General features: G+C 38.8%; 1 protein-coding gene across 1 annotated transcript; it reads right to left on the reverse strand.

The window, feature by feature from the left end:
* Positions 1-1,178: 1,178 nt before the first annotated feature.
* On the reverse strand, positions 1,179-19,885 carry LOC133653655 (nuclear receptor subfamily 1 group D member 1-like). Its single transcript, XM_062053183.1, has 8 exons — positions 19,543-19,885; positions 7,509-7,820; positions 6,758-6,846; positions 6,535-6,679; positions 4,246-4,775; positions 3,969-4,154; positions 3,672-3,882; positions 1,179-3,589 (listed from the first exon to the last, which is right to left on the reverse strand). Exons 1-8 carry the CDS (start codon positions 19,562-19,564, stop codon positions 3,393-3,395), a joined length of 1,692 nt encoding a protein of 563 aa, XP_061909167.1. The 5' UTR covers positions 19,565-19,885; the 3' UTR covers positions 1,179-3,392.
* Between the last annotated feature and the right edge of the window lie 3,873 nt (positions 19,886-23,758).

The raw sequence follows: 23,758 nt of genomic DNA on the forward strand, positions 1-23,758 counted from the left end.
CCCGGCCGGGGTTTGAACTCACAACCTACCGATCTCAGAGCGGACACTAACCACTACCGTTAGCCATTGACTATGCTTAGGTAACGTTAGTCTAGCTAACATTACTGCAGTCCTGGTTGACATAAGAGGTAACCTTATTTTAGCCTAAGGGCTACAAGTGAGCAAATATGGAAACTAACCGGCAACAGTTAACGTTAGTTACTCACGGCAACTATCACTGGAGCTGGGGCTGCAGGTTTGAAGCAGAGGAAGAGGGGCGTGCTTCGTCATCTCTGTCGCTGCTTCTCCGTGTGTCGAAGATACGACACGGTTCTCAAACCTTCAGGTTATGTGCAGCCTGAAAATGTTTCAACATGCTTGTTGTACTTCCCCCCCTTACATGAGAGCGAAGCCTGGCAATAAATGCATATTGCCGTTTCCTCGTCATATTTTTGTAAAATGAAGCCATGCCTTGAGGCGTTTTTTCCGGTCCATTATTTTTGCTGCTTGTGTGGCTTGGGGCGGTATAGCTCGGCTGGTAGAGTGGCCGTGCCAGCAACTTGAGGGTTCCAGGTTCGATCCCCGCTTCCGCCAGCCTAGTCACTGCCGTTGTGTCCTTGGGTAAGACCCTTTACCCACCTGCTCCCAGTGCCACCCAAACTGGTTTAAATGTAACTTAGATATTGGGTTTCACTATGTAAAAGCGCTTTGAGTCACTAGAGAAAAGCGCTATATAAATATAATTCACTTCACTTCACTTCACATCACAGGAAATGACATAGCTCAGTCATTAGACTGAGCTACGTCATTTCCTGTGATTTCCCACAGGGCATTTCCTGTGGGACGGGATTCGTTCCCAGGGATTCGAATAAAGAACCAACTCTTTTTCTTTACTATAGTGGCCTCGATAACGGGAACCGGTTCTCAAAAAGGGATTCGAGTCCATGGAATTGGTTCTTTTCTTATTGAACAACCGGGAGAACCGGTTTTGAACATCATCCCTAGCCCAAAGGGGTTATAACAAATATTGTACTGGTTTTAAAAATGAAAAATATCAAAATGGCCCCCGCAGGCTTTCATTTTTCAGTATGCGGCCCTTAGTGGAAAAAGTTTGCACACCCCTGACATAGGTCATTTAATTGTCCTCCATACTTCTCACGAAAATATTTGTTTTAGAAACAAACGACACAACAAGCTGATCAATATACAATCTGAACTTTATATAATTTCTATTAAAGAACACATATTTACAAAATGTACAGCAAGTGCTCAAACAGCCATATTCAATCAAGCAATCAGTGAGATGACCAATTAAATAAGATCTCCCCACCCTATAATATCTCTTTAGTTTGTATGACAAACATTGGGGGAAAGAGTACATGATGTGGAGTGAGCGCTGGTGATTTCAGGGATTATTCTGGTTGGTGACATCGTCTCAATGCAGCAGGCAGTGTGTCAAAAAGTCCATCTAGAATCCCTGACATGTTCTCCGTTGCAAAACGCCCTCGCTCCAAAACCCCCACCTCCTTCTGGAAGATCAGCAGAACATTCTTCTTTTCGCTACTCAGTCGCTTTAAGATAGACATCGTATTTACAGAAACAAAATGAACAAAAATAATTACAAAACATGCATGGACTTTTACCATCACTCTAGATGTGACATAGTAATGCGGAGACAAGGGTTTTGTCAAGTCATTTGAAATGGCTTGTGATGTTTTAGAATTGTTGTGTACAGGTGACACAATGAATCCACGGTGTCCTTCAAGTAAAAATGCAGATGGTGGAACAGTGATACACTATACTTTAGTTAGATTTTGCAATGTATCGTATTTTCCAGATTATAAGGTGCTCCGGTATATAAGCCGCACTGACTAAATTTTAGAAGACAAAAAAATATGTTTTCATAAAATAGCCGCACCAGACTATAAACTGCAGTTATATACCAGTATGTTGTGAAATTATTAATTTACATAAAAAGATTTTGTAAATGTTTATTTACACACCTTAATTGTTTTCCCAAATGCTGCATGTAACTTGGCAGTAAAACGGATGGTCAAACAAAACAGAAAAGTAATTGATGTCTTTATTCATTCTTTATGAGATAAGTAATATTTTCTACTTTTTTAATAAGGTTGAAAGTGTTTTTAGAATTCTTCTTCCTTGTACTTTGTAAACTTTTTGAGTTTGAACAGTTTCTTAAAGTGGATCGCTATAGTACATTGTTTGATTTCTTTGCTTAAAAAATTTCATAATTTAGTTGTAGCGGAGAAAAATCCATAGATTAGCCAGCCGAAACTTTAGTATGAACCGCAGGGTTCAAAGCTTGGGAAAAAAATAACGGCTTATAGTCCGGAAAATACGATATTTATGATGACATTCCCTTTCTTTTGAAAACAAACAGACTAATACCTTGTCAGTATTGATGGTCCCTATTATAAAAGGTGTTTCTGTGCACAATATCTGACGGTCTGTTGCTATTTATGAGCAGAGGTGAATTGGCTTATACTCTTAAAGGGGAACTGCACTTTTTTGGGGAATTTTGCCTATCGTTCACAATCATTATGAGAGACAAGAAGACAAAAGGTTTTTTTTCTCGCTTTCTAACATATAAAAATCGGCTCGTTTTCAGTGGCTAGCAATGCAGCTAATGGGAGCAATCAATTCTACCTCTAAATCACTTTAAAAAAATGTATTCAAAAACCGTCAACAGTACTTCATTTACGTTCCGTAACCTGTATAATAACCAAGCTGTAACGACATTGTTATTTTAAGAGTAAACACTGAGGAACTATTTTTCTATCGTAACATGATGTCTTATTAACTAACTACGGCAAGAGATAGTCTAGTTTCTACAGCAATGCAAAACCCGTTTGAGTTTGTAATGCACAACACTGCGATATGACACCAATCTATACTGACTGAAAAACATGACTAGTCATATTTCAGTATATAGTATAGTATATAAAACGTTGCTGGAGGGTTTCAGAATTGCTTTTGAGGGGTTTGAAGGCTACAATGGTGACTCTCATTAGCCGCATCTTTCAAGCGTTTTTTTATCATCTTTAAAATCGTAAAAAAAAAAAAGATGTGTGTTCTTGTCTCTCATGATTGTGAACGATAGGCAAAATTCCCCAAAAAGTGCCGTTCCCATTTAAGTACACTGGATATAAAGAGCGAGTGCACACATGGTTTCGTTATCAACACATTAACTTACACTTTCACTGGAATAGTACCTCTTAAGAGGTGTTGTGGTTTACACACAAATGTGTGTGAGCATGTTTCATCTGTCCCAATAAAGAAATAAACACTAGAATCGTGGATCCAAAAAGTAATTTCTTTCAAAACAAAATCTCTTACAAAGGAAGTCCATGCTTGGAAGGTAACGTGTGTATGGAAATGTGTGTGATGTGTGCTCAAGGGTCAATGCGAAAGGCCAAAAGTTTGTTGGAGTGCAGATTGTTGATAGTGCGGAGGTCTGGCAATCGCAGGAGGAGTTTGGGGAATAAGGTAGTGTCGTCAGGACGCCGGCGAGTGATCAGCGATCGTAGGGCACGGATAAGACCCTCCTGTAGCTGCTCCACCGTGTGCACGTCTGAAATGCCGGAATGATCTGAGGAGAGCAGATGACGCCCGGTCACTACATCATTCTTTCATCATCATCATCATCATGTCCCTTGATGAGCTTTCCTCACCTGCAGAGACCAGCACCACTGCCATGAAGAGGGCCATTTCATCAGGCTCAAGCCCCATGGAGCCCAACTTTTCACTGAAGTCAAACATGGCATCTAGTAAGGAGCCCATGCCCAAAGCGTGCAGGGTGGACAAGGGGTATGTTTGGCCATTCAGGAAGGTCACCGTACGTTCAGCAGCGTTGAACAAGGTGCAGAACCTCACCATTAGAACCTAAGTGCACAAGAAAAAAACAACATTGTTTTCAGCAAGTCTTATACTTTGTAATGGTTAAACAGGAGATAGGATCTTTGTGTTACCTGGAAGGTGCCCGATTTAAGCAGCATGACCTGGTCCTGCTGACTAAGCTCCTGAAATCCTGGGATGCCCTTGGCAAATTCAACCACCTCCTTGACAGCAGGGGTGAAACACTGAGAAAAGGACTCCCAAATCTCCTGACTCGTGCGGTCTGCCCCAGATACAGGGCATGCATTAAGAGGACAGGCCTGAGGGGATAAAAAAAAAAACATACACATGCATGAGTTTTCAACCAGCTGAAATACATGACAATTATTTCGATTCATTGCTTACACTTACCAGCACTTTAGCTCTTGGAGCAAACTTCCATGGGCATGAAGGTTGACTTCTGGCATTTTCTGCTTTGCATAAATAATTGACAGGGCCTCTTTGAGTGGTTGCGCCACTTGAGTGATGATTCTGATTTGTTGACACTAAGTAAGTGTAACGATTGGTGTCCATGTTGTGGAACATAACCTGATTGTTTTCAGGGGCGACCGGGCAAGACTGGTAACCCTGCATAGAGTGTGGTTGTGCTGCGATCTGCGTGAAAGTGCCGTCTTGACAAGTGTTGTTGTTGTTATTGTTGGTGATTTTAGCCCTCTTGGCTGTTCTCTCCTGGCCACTGCCACTGAAGATGTCATGGTAAGCTCTGGACATGGCCCCAATGGCCTCTTTTGTGCCGCCCTCAACTTCCCTGGTTGGTGTTTCTTTCACAGAGGAGGAGTCCATGTCCATGGCAGCCGACTCATTTAGGCTGTTCATGTAGCTCTGCATCTCCTCCATAAGTCGCTGCTTCTCTCTTTTTGGGATGCGGCCAAAACGCACAGCTGCGGAAAAACACACACAGTGGAGATAAATCAGCAACATTGTTTAGACTTGACCGATATTACTTTTGTTTAAACATCTCTCTTTAAAAAATGCTATCCATATACACGAGCTCTGAATAAGTCACAAGCCAGCTGAACTGTTGCAGCACGATGATCATGTATTCTGTGAGATGCAAACTCCCCTGTCCTCTTCCTACTTCCCACAGTAACCATCAGCTGGAGAAGCTATTTATAGACCTTTTGCTACCATCTGCCTCATCCTCTCCTTCATCAACCACTGTCTTCCTCCTCTCCCTCTCTTCTAAGTAGGGCAGTGGGACAACGTGAGCGTGCACGGGTACCGAACTCGTGAGCGGGAGAATGATGAGAGAACTGGGCTCCAAGCAGTAGACAGAGCAGCATGAAGAAGAAAATTTGACATGGGCGGAGGTATTGTGTGTGTGTGTGTGTGTGCGTGTGTTTGTGTGTGTGTGTGCCCGCCTGCCTGCAAGGTAGGGTTAGATGAGGCAACTGAAAAGTTTTGGAATGTCCAAACTTTTGATGATTTACTCAACTGTTGCTACGTAACCGAATGCGTACACCATGTTTTCTCATTTCCTACAAGATCGTCCAAAAGCATGAAGCATTTCCGTTAAAGTGTGCTGTAATTTGCCCAGAAAGGATGCTGTCTTTCAGAGAAAAGATGCCGTATTTGCCCACGTTGCTCGGCTTGATGTGTGCTCTTAAATCAGGGTGTACTATATAAACTCAGGCAGTTGCATGTGGTTTTCCTGTTTAAACAGAGTAAAAGTGGGTTTTTAGGTTGCGGTCCTCAACGCTTAAAAGAAATGTCATCTTTAAAAGGGTCAGCCTAACTGTTTTTACTGTCTCTGGGTTGCCACCCAGTTGTTTCCATGCAGCAGAAGTGTCAGGCACACGCAGCAATAACGCTAACCTCTTTATTAAATCAGTCTGGGGCGTGTATAAACAGAAACCCTACTGAGCAGAAGAAGATGGCAAACTACCCCAACTAGGTCACAATGTATGACTACTTTAGAAGCCCCATTTTTGCTGTTTTCTGGGTCAGCCAAGTTGTTGTTTTGTTTGCTGGGACACATATAATCAATTAGTGGTATCAAAAAGCTTAATTTTTGATAAAACCAGTCACACGTCTGGCGGTCGTGTGAGTCCTAATTGTTTTCCAAACCCCCATGATGTTTAACGGGCATACAAAAGGTAATCAAGTTGACCCTGCTCCAATTTCCTAAAATAATTCCTGTGTTTGAAGCAGTTTCCCAGATGATGAATAGCTTCAGGGACTTCAAGCTCCTCTACTCATAAATCTCTGTCTGACTCTGAGCTGGAAGAGAGCAGTGGGAACATGGAGGGTACATGGAGGTGTGTGTTTGTGTGTGTGTGTGTGTGTGTGTGTGTGTGTGTGTGTGTGTGTGTGTGTGTGTGTGTGTGTGTGTTTCTGCGCAAATCCAGAGCATCCAGTCAAGAGTGTTGTTGGAGCACACTGCTGAGGGTCATACAAAGACACTTAGAAACTTAAGAGTGCCTAAGGGCCAGGTGGTAATCATTGGCAGTGCCTTTGCAGGTGCTGAAGTGCAGATAGTGAATGAACTCATGGCACCATAACCTCAAAAGACTTTCTGCGTTACAGTTTTCACTCAGACCCACATACTGCCCATTTCCCCTGCTGCTTTGGCTAATCAGGGCACTGTGGCAGAACTTCACAGAGGCCCCCTCGCATTTAAAATGTGTCAAGATGTCTCACCATCTCTCGACATGCCGACAGACAGGCACTTCTTGAAGCGGCAATGCTGGCACCGGTTGCGGTTCATGCGCATGATCTGACAGTGCTCGTTCTTCACGCACATCTTGTAGTTGATGTTTTGCTGGATGCTGCGGCGGAAAAATCCCTGAAAGCAAGATTAAAAAGACAAGTGAAAGGCTGAACAGAAATGTCAAGAAGATTTTTTCAGTTTTAAGGGGCTTACTTTGCATCCTTCACATGCATGAACTCCATAGTGGAAACCAGATGCAATGTCCCCACAGACCTTACAGAGCAGGACCATTCCGCCATTTTCTGAAGAAAGAGCAGGAAAAGTACTGTCAGAGGGTGCAGTTGTGTGAATTCCAGTGTAAGTGTTTATAGTTAATAAAGAGCAGTGATTAAATGGACATAATGTGTATGAACAAACATGTCCTACAATCCTCTTAGGACATTTTAAGAACTCATTTGAGCCCTAATTTTGGTCTCGACCTCTGTATGTATGATGAGATTATCGCAGATCTTCAAGATGCAACCTTTTAATCAAATTTGAATAATAGGATATTGAGACTGATTTGGTGGATTTAAAGATTCCTTTTTTATCTATAAATGAAATTGTAAATGGGTATTTGGTGGGTAGATTTTGAAATGTATTGTATTGTATTTTGTATGATGATGTATATTTTAACTGTGGGTCCCTGTCCATAAGCTGTGTGCTTGTAGGGATGACCTTTTTGCAGAACAGACTCTGATATTAACAAAAGAAACAATAATGAAATACTATGTCTGTCTGTAAATAAATAAAAAAAATATGTATATATGAACCTTGTCTGTAGCAGCAAGGCCCCAATCAAACATGGGACGTGACTATGTGTTTGAGCTAAAGCAATCCTGTTTATTGAAGTTCTTGGTTGGTGCCCGTCTGGATCTTAAACTACTGGTGTTATTATTGTTAAGGATGGTAACAAAATACTTACTTGTGAAAGCTCCTGTGAAGCCACACGGCTTTTTTCCAGCAATCGGATGTCCGTAGGTATGCTGGGGAGCCACGGCTGCAGGAGGAGGCCCACTATATACCTCCGGGAACTGGAACACCAGTTTAGAGGTTGGTGTTGGGGACTCTTCAGCCTTCTGTTTCAGTGATCCAATTTCTGTGAAGGTAACCTCCTCTGGCGATGATGGCTGCGAGTGGAAGGAAGGTGACTGTGTCTGGTACCCACTGGAGGGGCTGCCAGGGCTGGGGCTGGCACTTCCACAGGAGCCTGCATACAGGATGACTCCTCCACCTGCTGTCAAGGGAAACAGGAAGAGAGATTAGATCATGTCAAAATACTATGGGCCTGATTTACTAACATCTAAATACCACACACTAATCAGCGTGTGCAAAAAACTAAATAACATGTACTATAAGTGGGCGTGTTGCGTGTAATCTACTAACACTGCGTGTGCAATTGAAAAGTGGTGCAGACCACCTTATTCAAATGAGGATTTTACGGGCTTTTACCACTAAGACAAGCATTTTCTGCACATGCATGTTTTCCTGACACATCTATAATCTGTAACACCTTTTCTGAATCGCAACAACAGAGACACTTGCACACTGACACTTTCTGACACTTTTCTTTCACTGCATATGCGTGAGGCTGCGGTTCGCATTACCAGCGCATTCGTGCATCTAGAATAATTAAAACAAGAAAATGCACAATAAAAGGCTTATTTTCATGTAGAAGGTATATTAGAGTAATATATTTCCTAAATTGAAAAAAGTAATGAGATCAAAACGCATCAATTGAAGTCATTTTAATCAGCCTCATTAGTCATCCAGCAGCAACAAAATAAACAGAAGGAATTCGCTGAATAGACTGTATGTCTAATAATTTTTATTCCTGACCGTCCACCAAACCGTTGACATACACACAGAGGATGGAGGATTTGCGTCTGTTCATCGTCTGTCTTTGCAGCGCAAGCACTGACCCTGCAGCCGTGTGCTGGAACTGTCAGTTAACACATCCTTCTTACACGCGCTAAAGAAAACGCCAAATAGTGCTCGCAAAACGGTGACGAGTGTTGATAAATTACATTTCATGTGCTGAATAATTTTACTTGCATTTTCTCCTCCCATGCAGTACTGTAGGCGTTTTGATGATCAGCCTATATTTTGCATATTAATGAAGACCGGGGATGCAAAATGGATTGCACGCCTTATCCTGTTCACTTAACAGACACAATCCACATCAGCTTTGCGTGTGCTATGTTTAAATACAAGAAAATCTTTAGTAAATCTGTCATATGTGATTATTTATATTTTCTGAATGTTTGACTGCTGGTTTTCCGGCCAAATGATTGTGCTGAGTTTGCAACTGGACATGACGTCACTTTTTTGTGTGTTAGAACTTTTTTTTAGGCATCCATAAAGTATCAACCTTAAGGAGGCAACTCTCCAAGAAGTATAACAATATTGATGTTTGGACTGTTTATTTTTCTGCTTTTTTTTGGGTTGAATTCAATAGCGGTTTATAGTATAGTTTTATTTTCCTCACTGACCTCATTTGACTTTTCTATAGCTTGAACACACCGGGATCTCTCTGACTTTAGAACTGTGATTCACACTTGTTCACATATCTTCAGGGAACTTATGTAGCTCAATTTCTGAAAATGTGTGATGTCATTATGTGATAGGTGTAATGGGGTGCTCAAGCTGACAAAAAGTGCAGGTGTAAAAATACACCTGGCAGCATGGCAACAAAGCAGGAAGACTCCATGTTCATTGGTATCATGGGAACCTCCTTACTCATTCTGATGCATGATCCTACTTGCACCGTGCATGTATGCAGAATGTGTGATAGTGTTATTGCCGTTCAGCTGTGCTTGCATCCGAGGTCTCTTTCACCTCCCTCCCTCCCTCCCTCCTCTCTCTACTTCTAGTCATGCGTTGCGGATGAGCTGAGACACCACCTCACGTGTCAGCTGGCCCCATTGCCTCCTCCGCGCCAATAATAGCCGCGCTCGCTCTCCCATGGCACGGTGCCCAGCGCCGGAGAGCTGCACGACACCTGACCGCCGCCTCACATGCGTGCACTCCTGACACGGATTCAGCCCGAAACAAATCCGCAATCCCCGTGTTGAGATGTGCAACAAAACCGAAGTCAGTGCTTTTAACAAAACTCCATCCTGCTGCTGCTCATGCGCCTTCATAGTCACGTGTTCTCAGCCTAGGAGAAGCCTGGCAGTGCAGATTGCACAAAAAGGTGCATTAGGTTATGTTGAATACCCTTATTCCTAAAGGTAATATGTGTCAATTACCCAATCTACTGGAATTAGATAACTTAAAAATAAATACAACTCCGAGTTGTTTTCTGTGTTTTACTTTGGCCAAAAATAGAACAAGCACATTCTGAAAACGTACAAATCATAAATAATCCTCTGGACAAAACACTTCAAGTTTGTTGAAAATTCTGAGGAAATTGACGCAGCTTCAAAAAACACAAATGAGCTTAGACTTCGTCCCGGTGTGTCTACAAAGCCAGGATTAAACTTTAAGTCACAGTCTTTCTGGGATTGAACAAAAAACACGACATGATAACTCTTCGATGTATCAAATACTTAATTTGTCATGTCCACGTATCAATCCAGTGCTAACTCAACAAACCATAAGAAACGAAGGTAAACACTATTCAAAAGGGTTAAGTTCACTTTTTGGGAGAGTATGGGTGTCAAATGACAATGTGTTCGAAGCAGAAGACATAAAACGGCAGGTTTTAAGTTTGATGTGGGTCGAGGAGGAGGAGTCAAAGTCACCCTTAACTGTGTACCTCATGCTTGGCCTCGGTATAAACCGCTTGCTTGCCTAACAGAATTGCTATTGTGACATCCAGTGGACACATTTAGAACAGGAGTTTCTTTTGTTAAAAAAAAAAAAAGCAGCTAATTTTTTAGACTTGGCAAACTCATCACGCGGGCCGGATAAAACCTGTTTGTGGGCCGTACGTTTGAAACCCCTGCTTTAGAGTCTGCAAGTGGGCATGATAACAATGTAGAAATGACGCAAATGCATCCGTGTTGTGGTGGCTGTGCTTGCTCTCCTGATGCACACGGTATTTGTTGATCTGAAACGTTGGGATAATCCCTCGGCCGGCATGTGTTGCTGGATTTGTTGACTCATGCCAGCCATGGGAGCCACAGACAGACCCAAAAAGAGCGCAGGCCCAAACCTCACCTCCTTCCCCAGCTTACATGCAGACAGCCCGGCCCTCCCTGCACCCAAACACATTGCATGACCTCTTGAAGTCTCACACGTGCAGTAAATGAGTGAACCTAAACACTGTCAGTTAACAATCCCAGGTTGGCAAGTGATAACTAGATTTTGCATGTCAACATGGACAATGCCAAAAACTCCCTGTGGCTTTTTATTTGTGAAAATATATATTTTTAGACCAGTGGTTAACAAACTTTTTTTCACCAAGTACCACCTCAGAAAAAACTCTCCAAGTACAACCATAATGACCAACATCAAAATACTAGGGCTGTCCAGTGATAAATGTTTTTAATCAGATTAGTCACACTTTTGAGCTATGATTAATCACAGGTTATTTGCTTGCATAAATAAAAAATTGAAAATACCCCAATATTTGGATATCAATGCAATTTGGTAGTCAGAATGTCATACAGCAACATTTTTAAAATGTTTTTTGCTAAATTTAGTGACAGTTAGTAAGATTTAAATGCACATTTTGAAAGTATTTGCAATAATATAGCAAAAAAGGTACAACAGTGGTTGTACAATTAAAAAAAGGCATTGTTTATTTATTTGTGGTAAACTCAGCCAGCATAGTTTGTTGTCCTCTGTTTGCTGTCCATGTAGCATTCATGCCATCCTTACGTTCATGTTTTGCTTGAAGATGCTAGCTATGTCGCGCACGACATAGACGTTTTTTCAACTTTATTTTGTAATTAATGATTGCTTGCAGCTGTTCACATTCACTCACAATCACGCACACGCATACGTCCCCACGGAAGTAATACAAATAACGATTTTCAAAACAAAAGCAGCACCGTTGTATTGCACACTCGACATAGATACTTTTTAAAATGTATTTTGTCATTTATAATTGGCCTCACGCGGGCCGGACAGGGACGCACGAAGGGCCGTATGCGGCCCGCGGGCCGCAGAATGCCCAGGTCTGCTGTATAGGATTGACTTGCACACTGTCACTCGACACAAGACACTTACAATTTAGGTCATTGTAGACCGCATTAATTGAGAAGACAATCAGGCTTCGATGCCTTTCTTGAGCTTACCCGTGCACACATTAATCTGCCTGTGGCAGGAGTCAAGCACAGAAACGTGAGCAGGGAAGAACTTCACATGCACATGCGCGCCTTTTCTTTTCCCCCTGTCCCCTTATCTGCTACTTTTGCATCCATCCACAAAATATTACAGAAGAAACGGTTACTGATGTGTGTTATATGGCTAGCAATTTGTCAGAGATCCTTTTGGTGCTTGCAGTGCAAACATGAACTCAAGATGAGTGTAAGTAGGTCAATATCACAGAAACCTGCCTCGAGCATCTCTACGAACTGATGCTGCAACACACTACTTAAGGCTAATGCAATTAAAAGGGGGGGGGGGGGGGTCTGAATTAGATCGCAGAGGGAGGGATGTTTTGGGTGTAATATGTCAACCAATGTGATGTGGGTTTGTTGACACTTTTCCCCACTTCATGACCATCTATAGGCTACGCTCCTGTTTGTTTACAGCTAATTAATGGTGCTTAAAATCAGCAACATGCATACTGTTAGAAAGGTTCCCAAACTCTGTATACTATATAGTACCCAATGCTTGTAACTATTTGTTATTGTGCACTCTGTAAAAAAAAAAAAAGTACATAATTTTTAATCATTATTGACTTGTACATAACTTTAGGTGCCTGGAAGTGAAAACAATCAATTACAGGTCCAAGCTATATTCTTAATGATTGTACATATTTAAAAGCATCCCTTTGGGGCTGCACCATATGCTCCGATCCCGTGGGAGAGGACACTACTGTGGCGTGTTTGTTCCGATTTATATAATATAATAACAAATCTTATACTATATAATTAACTGAGCCTAACCAAGGTTTCATTATGCCCGATAATGACCTAATGACCCATTCATCTTGACTTTGAACTCACTGCACACGAGCGTATGAAGGGCCATACTTACTCAACAGCCATACATGCCACACTAAGGGTGGCAGTATGAACAATGCCAACACTGTCATAAACATGTGCCATATAGTGAAACCACACCAAACAACAATGACAAACACATTTTGGAAGAAACAACACAACATAAACACTACAGAACAAATTCCCAGAATTTCTGCAGCACCAACTCTTCCGGGACGCTAAAATGTAAACAAACGCCATTGGTGGATCTACACCTAACATCCACTGTAATGATACCACGTACAATAGCGTATCTAGTCGATACTACTATGATTACATCGATATTTTTTAACATCACAAAATCTTTTTTTATTTTTATTTATTTATATTATGTTTATAACAGTGGTTCTTAACCTGGGTTCGATCGAACCCTAGGGGTTCGGTGAGTCGGACTCAGGGGTTCGGCGGAGGTCAAGACACATCCGACTCATCGTGTAAATAAAAACTTCTCCCTATCGGCGTATTACGGATACGGCAACAGCAGAAGTCAGACTGATTTGCAGGTGTGTAATTTGTTGTGAGTTTATGCACTGTGTTGGTTTTGTTGTTTGAACAAGGTGATGTTCATGCACGGTTCATTTTGTTCACCAGTAAAAAACATGGTAACACTTTAGTATGAGGAACATATTCACCATTAATTAGTTGCTTATTAACATGCAAATTAGTAACATATTGGCTCTTAACTAGTCATTATTAAGTACTTATTAATGCCTTATTCGGCATGGCCTTATTATAACCCTAACCCTCTAACCCTGGCCCTAACCCTTTAACCCTAACCCTAACCAAATAACTTTAAATTAAGTCTTTGTTACTTAGAATATGTTCCCCATACTAAAGTCTTACCAAAAACATATAACTTTGTCTTGAATTTCAAAAAATACAACATTTTATTTTTCACTAAAGAAGGGTTCGATGAATGTGCATATGAAACTGGTGGGGTTCGGTACCTCCAACAAGGTTAAGAATCACTGGTTTATAAACTCCGGAAATATGTCCCTGGACACATGAGGACTTTGAATATGACCAATGTATGATTCTGTAACGACTTGATATCGGATTGATACCTAAATTTGTGGTATCATCCAAAACTAATGGAAAGTATCAAACAACAGAAGAATGAGTGATTATTACATTTTAACAGAAGTGTAGATCTATTTGTTAAAAGAGAAAGTAAGCAGATATTAACAGTACATGAACAAGTAGATTATTTTTCATTTTCTACCACTTTGACAAAATAATAGAATGATAAATGACACAATATGTTCCTGCATACGTCAGCAGCTAAATTAGGAGGCGTTGTTTGCTTACTTACTACTAAAAGACAAGTTGTCTAGTTCCAGTGGTTCTCAAATGGGGGTACTTGAAGGTATGCCAAGGGGTACGTGAGATTTTTAAAAAATGTCTGTCAAAAAGAACTGTGAAAAGAAATGCAACAATGCAATATTCAGTGTTGACAGCTAGATTTTTTTGTGGACATGTTCCATAAATATTGATGTTAAAGATTTCTTTTTTTGTGAAGAAATGTTTAGAATTAAGTTCATGAATCCAGATGGATCTCTATTACAATCCCCAAGTTGTTGATTACTTCTATGTGTGGAAATCTTTATTAGGGTCCGCACGACCCATTGTCAAAGGAATCCCAAAGGGAGTCCTTTTGCAATGGGACGAAAGGACACTATTGAAATTGTAAGGTTTTATTATTATTATTATTATTATTTTTCCGCAGCATTGCGCACTACTTTGCCCCCCTTAACATGCTTCAAAACTCACCAAACTTTACACACACATAGAAAAACTGTGACAGCACACTTTAGTCAAAAAAAACAAACCCCAAAAATCAAAATTGCGCTCTTGCGCCCCCTAGGAAAAAAACAAAAACAAACTGCCTGCAACTCCCACTAGTTTATAATAGAATCACTTGTTAATTTTTCAACAAGTTTTTAGTTATTTTTATATCTTTTTTTCCAAATAGTTCAAGAAAGACCACAACAAATGAGCAATATTTGCACTGTTATACAATTGAATAAATCAGAAACTGATGACATAGCGCTGTATTTTACTTCTTTATCTCTTTTTTTTTCACCCAAAAATGCTTTGCTCTGATTAGGGGGTACTTGAATTAAAAAAATATTCACAGGGGGTACATCAATGAATAAAGGTTGAGAACCACTGTTATGTTCACTATTTTATTTAAGGTCAAAATTGCAATAAGAAACATATGTTTTAAGGTTTTTTTTGTTAAAAAAAAGCCAATAATGAAATTTGTTTTGGTCCCCTCTATTTAGAAAAGTACCGAAATACTTTTGGTATCGGTACCGGTATCGGGACAACACTAATACACGCACACACCGAGATCGGCGCCTATGGGCTGCACTGTATTTGTAATCTGCTATATGTGTACAGACGGCTCAGGAGGAGATCCCTTTGGTTTGAAAACACAGTCACGTTCCAGCTGCAAACACGCCCTAATCGGATATTTGCCCTCCTAACCATGACACGGGTCACGGGGACAGATGCTGCGTGAGAAACAACGTCGACTCAGCCTCCACGGCACGAGGGGGCGGGACTTAGCGGGTGACTCTCTCCACGCACAAAAAGCCGCATGAGGCGGAGAAACGTGACGAAGGGGAAAAACAAGACTTTTTTTGAATGCATGGAGTGGCTGACCCACTGACCAAACTCCGTCATCATCTCCCGCAGGCGGCAGCAACACTGAAGTCCCTGTGAGGGAGCGGAAGCAGCAGGGGGCGTGGCTATGTGGCTCACGCGCCGCACGAGGCTCTCCGAGGAGAAGGCCACGTGAGGTGGGTTTTTTTTTTTTTTTTTTTTTTTTTTTTTTTTTTTTTTTTTTTGCAGGAGTTTTCAAAAAAGGAAAATACAAAACTTCTTTCCAGTCGGGCGATAGAGCTTTGTGTGTAATGAGTTCAGAGCCAAAATAAATATGTTGTTTTCTGGGTGGTCTTAGTCTACTCCACTTTAGGATGTAGTGTGTCTAATGAAGTCCCCTTTTTATCCATCCATAAACATTTTTTCTTCTTTTTTTTTTTTTTAAATCTCAACATGTGTATTAGACAGCATGTTGAGGGAAAACCTGTAATGTTATTAGAACAAGTGTTTATTTTGTCACCTATAATGAAAAAACCGATGTACTGTTGATGTTTTTTTGTTTTTTTTTACTATTTAGCACCGAAAGTCCAGTTTTACACAAATAAATGGCTATAGGGGATGGCAACAATTGTGGAAAAATAACTCTAATCCAAAAAAAAGTGTCTTGGGGTAATGAGGATGCCTGGAAACCAATGAAACTGCAGATCCAGTCATAATTTTATTAACAATTTTGCTTTCTTTCTTTTCTTTTTTCATTCAAACAATTACTCTCATTGGTCTAGGACGGGGGTCAGCAACCCGCGGCTCTAGAGCCGCATGCGGCTCTTTAGCGCCGCCTTTGTGGCTCTCTGGAGCTTTTTCAAAAATGTATGGAAAAAGATGAGGGGAAAAAAATATATTTTTTGTTTTAATATGGTTTCTGTAGGAGGACAAACATGACACAAACCTCCCTAATTGTTATAAAGCACACTTTATATTAAACATGCTTCACTGATTCGAGTATTTGGCGAGCGCCGTTTTGTCCTACTAATTTTGGCGGTCCTTGAACTCACAGTAGTTTGTTTACATGTATAACTTTCTCCGACTTTCTAGGACGTGTTTTATGCCACTTCTTTTTCTGTCTCATTTTGTCCACCAAACTTTTAATGTTGTTGACTTGTGTGGAGTGCTAATCAGACATATTTGGTCACTGCATGACTGCAAGCTAATCGATGCTAACATGCTATTTAGGCTAGCTATATGTACATAATGCATCATTGTGCCTCATTTGTAGCTATATTTGAGGTCATTTAGTTTCCTTTAAGTCTTCTTAATTCAATGTATATCTGTATGTAATATGGCTTTTAATTTTTTGCAGCTCCAGACAGATTGGTTTTTGTATTTTTGGTCCAATATGGCTCTTTCAACATTTTGGGTTGCCGACCCCTAGGAAGTTTTATTTTTCTTCTTTGAATAAAGCGTATGTAGCTACTTTGGCATATCTTCACCCACGGACCACCTTTAATAAATAAGAGGCAAATATGTTTTCTTCAATTTTCATGTATGCAGCCATAAGTGGATAACGTGGACACAACAGATCAACCAGCATAAAAATGGCTAAATTCATATCAAATATCAATACAGCAGTAGTATTGGCCACAAGCAGACCAAACCAATCCGAGCACACTGTTCAGTGTAGTGACCACTGATTGGCTCAGCCTCAGGCAGCATTAATATATTAAATTAAATGAGTGAAAAAGTGACCAAACGGTGTTATTTCATGTGCAGAGAGTTCTAATAATGGTGAAAACATATTTAGAAGGCCATAAACAGTTTTTTATGCTCTAGCTATGAAAGTTTTTAATTTATGATTAATAATACTGACTTCACAAAATGTGTTAATCGCGATCATGTCCGAAACCAATTAACACCGATAAATAAGGCACGACTGTATAATACTACTCACATTTTAAACTAATTTAATTAAGTCCATCCATTCATCTGTTTTCTATACCTCAGACCGGGGATTCTCAAACTGTGGTACGAGTTCAACTAGTGGTACGCAGGCTCTATCTAGTGGTACGCCAAAGAATCACTTGATTAAAGTACAATGTGTTATATTTTATATTCAAACACGTTGTATTCTGTTCAAAATGTGTGTAATGTTACAGTGGCCAAAATATTAAATATGCTTGTTAAACAAATTGTTTTACTTAAGCCTACTACACTACTGTGTTTCAATGTTGCTCATTATAGTGGTACTTGGATACTGAGGAACAAGGCAACTTGTATTCAACTCTGTGACTGTGTTAATCAAGGAAGCATAATTATCTTTGCACGGGCAAAATGATAAGCTGCATGTGATCATCTTCTGACCGTAATGTACTATGTATTGTTAGCCAGTCAGCAGAGTGGCAAGCATAATAAACATCATTACAGTTAGTCAAAACCTTAGTGGCTCGGTTGGTAGAGCGGCCCTGCCAGCAGCCTGAGGGTTCCTAGTTCGATCCCTGGCTTGTGCCATCCTAGTCACGTCCGTCGTGTCCTTGAGCAAAACCACCCTTGCTCCTGATGGATCGTGGTTAGGGCCGTGTATGGCAGTGTGTGTGAATGGGCGAATGTGGAAATAGCGTCAAAGCGCTTTATTATTGTTTAAGCAAAAATTATATGTTGCCTTATGTATTTCCGCAAATGAAGGTCAGCTTTGTTAAACTCAATTTGCTCGTGTCCTTCTAATGAATCTGCAAACGTGAAAGCACCTGCCCACTTTATCAGCATAAACAAGAGAGCCCTATCCCACTATTACCTTCAGAATAGAATGGCACGCAGATGCAAACTCAAGGTGTGTCCATCACCTGTGCAGGAATGTGCCAACGTGTGTCATGCTATCAATGATTCCCCTCTAATTAAGAGGAAGCACAGGGCATGTGCGTTGGCTGACCTCCACAAAGAGCTGACTAATGGGTGGCTTCCCTTGCAGTTCCCACACCCTTGAACTTTGTGTGGCCTCGATATTGGAAACAAAGCACACGCCCTTCTATGCCAAACTTTTACTGTACTGATAATGCAGCTTTGCATGTGATCACTGACAGGTGGTGATAACGGAAGCAATTACGGTGACCGCTTCCTATATGCTGCACGTGAGTTTGTTTTCATGAAGGGAGTTTTTTTTTTATAGGAAGTGGACAGCAGGGATGTATTCCATGCATGTAAATATTAATTACCGTATTTTTCGGACTATAAGTCGCAGTTTTTTTCATAGTTTGGTGCGACTTATACTCAGGAGCGACTTATGTGTGAAATTATTAACACATTACCGTAAAATATCAAATAATATTATTTCGCTCATTCACGTAAGAGACTAGACGTATAAGATTTCATGGGATTTAACGATTAGGAGTGACAAATTGTTTGGTAAACGTATAGCATGTTCTATATGTTATAGTTATTTAAATGACTCTTACCATAACATGTTACGCTAACATACCAGGCACGTTCTCAGTTGGTTATTTATGCGTCATATAACGTACACGTATTCAGCCTGTTGTTCACTGTTCTTTATTTATTTTGAATTGCCTTTCAAATGTCTATTCTTGGTGTTTGGTTTTATCAGATAAATTCCCCCCAAAAATGCGACTTATACTCCAGAGCGACTTATATATGTTTTTTTCCTTCTTTATTATGCATTTACGGCAGGTGCGACTTATACTCCGGTGCGACTTATACTCCGGAAAATATGGTAAGTCTATAGATTCACTTTTAAACATTGCAACACAGCAAATACTTCAAAGTATGTTAAAGGTGAACAATTGCTATACATTAATGTTTGTCTAAATGGCATATTAGTACAAGCTATTATTACGGTATTGGGTCACACCAAAATAAAAATGCTACTGTAAATCAATATGCTTTCATATTACAGTTGAGCATGCACTGACATGTAAATATTAATTAAGTGTTTATATTCACTTTTAAACATTGCAACACAGCAAATACTTAAAAGTATGTAAAGGTGAACAATTGCTATACATTAATGTTTGTCAAAATGGCATTATTACGGTATTGGGTCGCACCCAAATGAAAATGCTACTGTTAATAAATATGCTTCCATATTCAATCAATCAATGTTTATTTATATAGCCCTAAATCACAAGTTATATTACAGTTTAGCAATCTTAATCAATTGGGGAAAAACATGATGCAAAGTGCACTTACCACCACCAGGGCTGTTGTCCATTTTCTCTTGAAGGTGAACTTTTGTGATCAGCAAAAGTCTCAAAGAGCCCAAAAGTCCTGCTTGAAGTGTCCACTTGCTGTTGTGTGCAGACTGAACGTGGACTTCTTGGAGACGACCTGGATGCTTGCTGCTTCCCGCGCCTGCGTGCTGCACTCTAAGTGACGATCAAAGTCTTCCGTCCTACTCGTGTCTTCCAAGAAAGTAGAGTCCCGCACGTTCGCGTGCGTCAGACGTGACACACACACCCACTGATACACACACCCACATTCATCACGTTTGCAGGTGAGTAGGAAATGTGAGCTCCACCAACTTGTGTTTGCGTGGAATCTGGCTCACTCTCTGTATCTCTCTCTCTCTCTCTCTCTCTCTCTCTCTCTCTCTCTCTCACCCCCCCCTGCACGTTTTAGTGCCTTTTCATTGGCGGGGGGATGAGAGGCTGAGTGCAGTTTTGATGTGCTTATTCGAGCGTGCAGCGTGGGTTCAGTAAAGCCACGCAACATGTGCGCTCTACATGTGCCGGCCTGCGCGCTGCCCTACTGATACACTTTTTATGCAAAAGTGAGCGTGCCTGCAGGATGAAGCACGTGGACAATGGGCGGGGCTCACCGTGACTTTTGCTGGCTTCCCACGACTCGCGATGCTGGCTGCAAAGTTGACGGTAAACACGAAGTCCTGCCAAACGCTGGGCAAGTGCCACGCTTAAAGGGTGCTGGTGCACACACACTGATCTACTATCTAGGTTTTTAAAGTTAAAGTTAAAGTACCCATGATTGTCACACACACACACACTAGGTGTGGCGAAATTATTCTCTGCATTTGACCCATCACCCTTGATCACCCCCCTGGGATGTGAGGGGAGCAGTGAGCACCAGCGGTGGCTGCGCCCGGGAATAATTTTTGGTGATTTAACCCCCAATTCCAACCCTTGATGCTGAGTGTCAGGCAGAGGCGTCACTAGATTTTAAGGACAGGGGGGGGGGGGGTACTGATTAATGCGAAGGGCTACCAGTTTGATACACACTTAAATAAATTGCCACAAATAGCCAATTTGCTCAATTTACCTTTAACTCTTATGTTATTATTAATAATTAATGATATTTACACTTAATTTAATGGTTTAAAAGAGGAGAAAACACAAAAAAAATGACAATTAAATTTTGAAACATAGTCTATCTTCAATTTCGACTCTTTAAAATTCAAAAATTCAACGGAAAAAAAGAAGAGAAAAACTAGCTAATTCGAATCTTTTTGAAAAAATTAAAAAAATAATTTATGGAACATCCTTAGTAATTTTTCCTGATTAAGATTAATTTTAGAATTTTGAAGACATGTTTTAAATAGGTTAAAATCCAATCTGCACTTTGTTAGAATATATAAAAAATTGGACCAAACTATATTTCTAACAAAGACAAATCATTATTTCTTCTTGATTTTCCAGAACAAAATTTTTTCTAAGAAACGCACAAGACTTTGAAATAAGATTTAAATCTGATTCTACAGATTTTCTAGATTTGCCAGAATAATTTTTTTTGAATTTTAATCATAATAAGTTTGAAGAAATATTTCACAAACATTCTTCGTCGAAAATTAAAATCTATTTATTATTCTTTACAATAAAAAATAAATTTACTTGAACATTGATTTAAATTGTCAGGAAAGAAGAGGAAGGAATTTAAAAGGTAAAAAGGTATATGTGTTTAAAAATCCTAAAATCATTCCCAGGACAGGGGTCACCAACCTTTTTGAAACCAAGAGCTACTTCTTGGGTACTGATTAATGCGAAGGGCTACCAGTTTGATACACACTTAAATAAATTGCCACAAATAGCCAATTTGCTCAATTTACCTTTAACTCTTATGTTATTATTAATAATTAATGATATTTACACTTAATTTAATGGTTTAAAAGAGGAGAAAACACAAAAAAAATGACAATTAAATTTTGAAACATAGTCTATCTTCAATTTCGACTCTTTAAAGTTCAAAATTCAACGGAAAAAAAGAAGAGAAAAACTAGCTAATTCGAGTCTTTTTGAAAAAATTAAAAAAATAATTTATGGAACATCCTTAGTAATTTTTCCTGATTAAGATTAATATTAGAATTTTGAAGACATGTTTTAAATAGGTTAAAATCCAATCTGCACTTTGTTAGAATATATAAAAAATTGGACCAAACTATATTTCTAACAAAGACAAATCATTATTTCTTCTTGATTTTCCAGAACAAAATTTTTTCTAAGAAACGCACAAGACTTTGAAATAAGATTTAAATCTGATTCTACAGATTTTCTAGATTTGCCAGAATAATTTTTTTTGAATTTTAATCATAATAAGTTTGAAGAAATATTTCACAAACATTCTTCGTCGAAAATTAAAATCTATTTATTATTCTTTACAATAAAAAATAAATTTACTTGAACATTGATTTAAATTGTCAGGAAAGAAGAGGAAGGAATTTAAAAGGTAAAAAGGTATATGTGTTTAAAAATCCTAAAATCATTCCCAGGACAGGGGTCACCAACCTTTTTGAAACCAAGAGCTACTTCTTGGGTACTGATTAATGCGAAGGGCTACCAGTTTGATACACACTTAAATAAATTGCCACAAATAGCCAATTTGCTCAATTTACCTTTAACTCTTATGTTATTATTAATAATTAATGATATTTACACTTAATTTAATGGTTTAAAAGAGGAGAAAACACCAAAAAAAATGACAATTAAATTTTGAAACATAGTCTATCTTCAATTTCGACTCTTTAAAGTTCAAAATTCAACGGAAAAAAAGAAGAGAAAAACTAGCTAATTCGAGTCTTTTTGAAAAAATTAAAAAAATAATTTATGGAACATCCTTAGTAATTTTTCCTGATTAAGATTAATATTAGAATTTTGAAGACATGTTTTAAATAGGTTAAAATCCAATCTGCACTTTGTTAGAATATATAAAAAATTGGACCAAACTATATTTCTAACAAAGACAAATCATTATTTCTTCTTGATTTTCCAGAACAAAATTTTTTCTAAGAAACGCACAAGACTTTGAAATAAGATTTAAATCTGATTCTACAGATTTTCTAGATTTGCCAGAATAATTTTTTTTGAATTTTAATCATAATAAGTTTGAAGAAATATTTCACAAACATTCTTCGTCGAAAATTAAAATCTATTTATTATTCTTTACAATAAAAAATAAATTTACTTGAACATTGATTTAAATTGTCAGGAAAGAAGAGGAAGGAATTTAAAAGGTAAAAAGGTATATGTGTTTAAAAATCCTAAAATCATTCCCAGGACAGGGGTCACCAACCTTTTTGAAACCAAGAGCTACTTCTTGGGTACTGATTAATGCGAAGGGCTACCAGTTTGATACACACTTAAATAAATTGCCACAAATAGCCAATTTGCTCAATTTACCTTTAACTCTATGTTATTATTAATAATGAATGATATTTACACTTAATTTAATGGTTTAAAAGAGGAGAAAACACAAAAAAAATGACAATTAAATTTTGAAACATAGTCTATCTTCAATTTCGACTCTTTAAAATTCAAAATTCAACGGAAAAAAAGAAGAGAAAAACTAGCTAATTCGAATCTTTTTGAAAAAATTAAAAAAATAATTTATGGAACATCCTTAGTAATTTTTCCTGATTAAGATTAATTTTAGAATTTTGAAGACATGTTTTAAATAGGTTAAAATCCAATCTGCACTTTGTTAGAATATATAAAAAATTGGACCAAACTATATTTCTAACAAAGACAAATCATTATTTCTTCTTGATTTTCCAGAACAAAATTTTTTCTAAGAAACGCACAAGACTTTGAAATAAGATTTAAATCTGATTCTACAGATTTTCTAGATTTGCCAGAATATTTTTTTTTGAATTTTAATCATAATAAGTTTGAAGAAATATTTCACAAACATTCTTCGTCGAAAATTAAAATCTATTTTTTATTCTTTACAATAAAAAATAAATTTACTTGAACATTGATTTAAATTGTCAGGAAAGAAGAGGAAGGAATTTAAAAGGTAAAAAGGTATATGTGTTTAAAAATCCTAAAATCATTTTTAAGGTTGTATTTTTTTCTCTAAAATTGTCTTTCTGAAAGTTATAAGAAGCAAAGTAAAAAAATAATGAATTTATTCAAACAAGTGAAGACCAAGTCTTTAAAATATTTTCTTGGATTTTCAAATT

Source organism: Entelurus aequoreus, linkage group LG07, assembly GCF_033978785.1.
Source record: "Entelurus aequoreus isolate RoL-2023_Sb linkage group LG07, RoL_Eaeq_v1.1, whole genome shotgun sequence".
NCBI lineage: Eukaryota > Metazoa > Chordata > Actinopteri > Syngnathiformes > Syngnathidae > Entelurus > Entelurus aequoreus.

Excerpts from the sequence above, each read along its gene's own strand:
- LOC133653655 (XM_062053183.1), bottom strand. The coding sequence starts at position 19,564 with ATGGACAACAGCCCTGGTGGTG. Across the intron at positions 7,821-19,542 it reads GGACAACAGCCCTGGTGGTG|CAGGTGGAGGAGTCATCCTG; the intron begins GTAAGTGCACTT and ends TTCCCTTGACAG. Across the intron at positions 6,680-6,757 it reads ATGCATGTGAAGGATGCAAA|GGATTTTTCCGCCGCAGCAT; the intron begins GTAAGCCCCTTA and ends TCTTGCTTTCAG.